We start from the raw sequence: 4,785 nt of genomic DNA, 5'->3' as shown, positions 1-4,785 counted from the left end.
TGGAGAATTTTGTGGGTCTCTCATTTTGTCACACACTGCATCCCATGTTTGGGCACATCGCAGATTATTCAGAGGTGTGCCCACTGTAATTTGTAAATGCTATCGTTATTTATTTGTAGCATTCACCCAGGCAAAAGTGAGTGCTTGAATTTGCAGGAATTTTTAAAAGATAACATTACAGCTTTTTAAAATTTATCTACTGATAATTTTCTGAGTTCTTAAGAAGAATTTATTGCACTTCTGAAGAATGAGGCTGGACTGGATTCAATTCTATCCTGTTTGACAGATAATTGCAATGACTGGTATTGATTTTTCTCACTTTGTTGATTTTATTTAAACTGCCTGTTGGTTTAAAAGCTCCCAGAGAATTTTATAAATGTTTTCCACATGCACAGTAGTTTTACTAAAGTTTTACAGAATTATCAGACATATATTTACAATTTTTAAGACTATTTATTAAATATCTTTACAGCAGTCTTCCTCTTGTGGGAGTGAAATAATTCCATGGAGCAATTAATTTGATGAACAGTGGTGTACTCAAAGTGGAACATATGTGCTGGTATTCCAAACTCTCACCTCCTCTATAACCTTTGGCCAGGTAGTTTAACTAGTTTCAGGAGAAATGCTGCAAGAGAGAGTGGCTCTGAGATTATTGAGGCACTTTTGCACTTTTGCCCATTGCACAGTGTCTACCTCACCAGTAGAACCCAACCTGCTGCTAGGTGTTTCGAGGATGTTTTACAACACATCCTTTTGTACTAAGGGAAGAGTTCACAAAGGGAGCTCAGGAGCTGAACCTGTGGCTGTGTCTGCGTTACGGACAGCAGAAACAAACAGCGCGTTGTGCTAAGTGTAGCTGCCTGTTGACTGGTATCCTGTGACAGTCTATGCTAACGGGCACCATCGGGTAAAAAAGATGCTGTTAATAAAACCTCTGCTCTGCTCTCCTCGGAATGGCTTCTTCTGGCACTCAAAGCAGCTCTCCGCTTCCATCCTCATATACCTTCAGCCTGTAGCCAAGAGCAGCTCCCTGCAATTTGTTAAATTAGCTCTTTTAAAAGAACGCCTTAAATACACTCTCTCCAAGCAGTTTTTTCCTAGTAAGCCTGGGCTGGCGTGCCAGGGCAGGGCAGGAGGGCCCAGCTGAAAGGCGGCAAGGATGGTTTGAGTGACAGGAGGTGCTCTGCACTGGCAGGGGAGCACAACTGCCTTTGAGCTTTTTCTTTTTACACTCTCCCTTAAAAGAAACAACTCAGATGCAACAGAAATGTTTTTTCTTTTCCCACGTCCCTTTTTTGACTCCTAAACTTACTGTTGGTTGGTGCACGATGGCAATTTCTGTAGGAAAAAGCTAAAAAATAAGAGTACCTGGCATGAGCTGGAGGTCTGACATTAACCATTTCAGGGCAGTGTATGGTGCAGTGGCTCTATGTTTAGAAGCTCTGTCTTGGACAGCCATTGCTTGAAATTAGATCAGGAGAATGAATGATTTCTTTTCCCACCAATAAGAGAAAGCCAACTGAGAGAGCAGCAGTCTACCAAAAACAACTAGAAAAAACTGTACTGCACCCAGTTCAGCCCATTCCAGAGCAACAGGCAGTATTCTTGAAGTTGCAAAGAACCTAATTCTTAGGAAGATATTTTAAGTTCCTCATTTTTTTTTCTTCTGAAGAGGTTGATACAGTATAAGTCTTGATATAAGACCAGCAAGTGACTTCTCTTGGGTTATCAACAGCAACCAGAGGGCAAGCACTGCTCATGAGGGACCTGGCACAAGCTGGCAAAGTGAAGGTCATGTATATTGGCTCTCTACGGACCAGCAAGTGACTTCTCTTGGGTTATCAACGGCAACCAGAGGGCAAGCACTGCTCATGATGGACCTGGCACAAGCTGGCAAAGTGAGGGTCATGTATATTGGCTCTCTACAAAGAGAAACAGCAGTTCTACAAAAGTACATCACAGTTGATAAATAAGAGGAACAAAGTGAAGATTAACAACCAGTATTTTTAGCCAGCCAGCCACTCCCAGTGAGGCTACTAAGCCCGCAGGTTTTCTCACTTGCTTTGTATACAGTTATGTAGTGCTGACTTTGCTGTCACTGTCAACTTAATTGGATACTTTTCTCACCTCAGACTATTCTGTTACAGTGAAAATGAAGTGAAAATTTGATCCTTTTAAGTATAAAATTAAAAAAAATAAACAACGGAATGCAACATAATAGTGGCTTTCAATGCATTTCCTCCTGAATGGGAGAAGCCAGCTGCTGGGCAGGTACTAAACCCCTCCTGGGTTTTGTGTCCGGCAGCCCGCTTATAATGTGATACTAATCCTTCAATTCATACTTCAGCTAAACACACATTAAAAACATGTGAAATGTGCTGCAGAAGTGACTGAATGACCAGCTCCATAGCTAATACTCTCCACAAATACCCTCCGATGTCTTTTCCACCACAGCTTGGCCTCTCCAGTAGGTTTGGGCAAACCTTTCCGTAACACAGACAGATGTAACGCCAGACCTGGGATCTCTCTCCAGGGCGGTTAATCTCTATCTGCAGTGAGCGTTTCTTAACATACTTACCACTGTGCATAGCACAAGCGTAGCCAGCCTGTCATTCTAGTTTAGATATGAAGACTAAAAAACTTTGTTTTCTCTGCATTAGTCCTCTTCCTGCTGCTGCTGCTGACAAGAGCTCCACTGGTCAGGATTTTTTTTTTAATTGGTGTGGAAAGGTCCAGTAAAACACATAAACCAAAACCTGCCATTTTAAGTAGTGGCATACTATTTTGGAAGGAGAAGAAAGGATACAGTCCCTTATGATTGTATATGTATTATTATATGTATATGTATTTCCCCTTTAAATTTCACAGCATAGCACTATGCTAATAGAAACTGCAGCTGTAAAGGAAGAAAGACTGAATCTCAGAAGAAACATTTAAAAAGTCACTAATTAAGTGGGAAACTCCTCAATAACGAAGCCTAGATGGAAGTAGACAGACATGCAGAGATGACAAGCAAATTCACTCTCTTAGAAGAGATGTCTCTAGCTGGCCTTCTGCAAAAAAGGGGGCTGACTGACATTGCATTTACTTTGCTGCACCTCAAACAGACGAGGACTGGAACCACCATTTCTTCTCACAGAGCTGCTATAAAAGCATTTAATTTGCTGGAACCCACAAATGATATTTTACAAGAACAATGGAGAATAGTTAATGTAGTTATTAATCAAAACTGTGGTCTGCATCATGAGCCACCCTTCTATGACTGAATCACTGGCACATTTGAGACAAGTTCCTTATATAAACAGGTTAATATTTCAAATCTGCCCAGGCAGGGGATCCTTCGCAATGCTGGATCAAACAGCCCTGTTTGTGACTGCTGTGAGGGACAGATCGGGTAGTGCAGTGGAAAGCTCATAACAATGGGATATGAAAGAAGCAACGACACACTTACAGTTGCATTTCTTCTGAACAAACCGGAGCTTGCACGCTGTTCGGTAGGTGGACAAACGAATGCGATCCAGATCTTGAGCCCCTAGTGGAAGAGAATAACAGCGACATTCGTATGGAATATGACCTGTGCATTATCCTCGCTGGCAGGAAAGCCAGAGAACAAAGAGGACACATAAGCTGACTCTGTTCAATAATTTTCAAGGCTCTCTCCTTTGCAGGAAGAGTAGATGGGGATGAGGAGAAAGAGGGGGAATGGTAGGAGCTACAGTGTTAAAAGACTTTTATAAAGGAAGGCAAGGAATAGTCATCCCGCTGTGTCTGTCGCTTTGAAGAACAATCTGGTCAAGCTGCAGGCTAAAAGACACACTGGCCAGGCTCCAACAGCAGGGAAACCCCCCCTTTAATTTTAATATTTAACAACAAAGCTCATGCAAATATCTTTGGCTGACAAGCCAGATCAGCACAAGGTATTGCCAGCAAACCAAATTAGAAACGATACCATTCCATAAGGAATGATATCAGTCTGCAGAAGGGGGCAAAAACAACGCAAAGGCTGTGAGACCTTTCTCTGCAACGGAGACCTCAAAGGGTCACCTCTCTGCTTCACACATAGCCTGGCCCTGCTGCTCCATCTTAAAGATCTGGTAACAAGTCCAAAGCCGTGAGATGCTTTGGGCCAGGAGATGGGTATAACCTGCCTGGTAGCTGCTTCACATACAAGCACAGTACGGAAGGACCAGGACAGGGGCAGTACCTGGCACAGTGCCTTTAGGCCTCCTGCTGCCATGTACCACTCGTAACACTTCCCCAAATCCTCAAAAAACAGATGAGGAGATGATTGTGATTTAAATCCTTCTCCTTCTTGGCTGGTATATCTTACATAAAGAATTGTTGCCTCATAGCTACAATTATGGCCTATGAAATACATAACTGCTTATTAATTTTACCACACATTTCACAGAAACACATTCAATTAAATTTTTGCTATTTTTTTTTTTACTGTGCTTGGCCCTGTAACAGCACTAAAACCTGTTCTATGCAGTTGAGCAAGTACCAAGTAACAGAAACCAGAGTTTCTTAAGGAACTGTCTGCATGAAACACATCCAAACAAGGTACGATCAGCCGTAAAAGCAGTGGAATAGAATACAGCCCTGCTTTTACACATGCTTCCCAAATGCTTTAAGGTTCATCTTGACAGTATTAGATTGGCCGCTCACCTGCCCTGGTGTGCACACACCAGCCACATCGGCACTGCTCACCCACACCTCCTTGAAAAACCTGCCATCCTTTGGACGCAGATATTACGTAAGTGCTCTGACCTGCGGGATGAGAAC

At 42.5% G+C, this 4,785-nt stretch overlaps 1 protein-coding gene across 1 annotated transcript in view; it reads right to left on the bottom strand.

Annotated features, from left to right (window-relative positions):
- LOC104500144 (dystrobrevin alpha-like) overlaps positions 1-4,785 on the bottom strand; it is a 45,096-nt gene that overhangs the window by 36,041 nt on the left and 4,270 nt on the right. The window contains exon 3 of the mRNA XM_010143749.1: positions 3,452-3,532. Within this exon, the coding sequence (XP_010142051.1) occupies positions 3,452-3,532 (81 nt within the window). The remainder of the gene's footprint in view (positions 1-3,451; positions 3,533-4,785) is intronic.

The sequence above is a fragment of the Buceros rhinoceros genome, unplaced genomic scaffold (assembly GCF_000710305.1).
Source record: "Buceros rhinoceros silvestris isolate BGI_N320 unplaced genomic scaffold, ASM71030v1 scaffold19029, whole genome shotgun sequence".
In the NCBI taxonomy this organism is placed as follows: domain Eukaryota; kingdom Metazoa; phylum Chordata; class Aves; order Bucerotiformes; family Bucerotidae; genus Buceros; species Buceros rhinoceros.
This window is presented reverse-complemented; position numbering and strand designations above follow the sequence as displayed.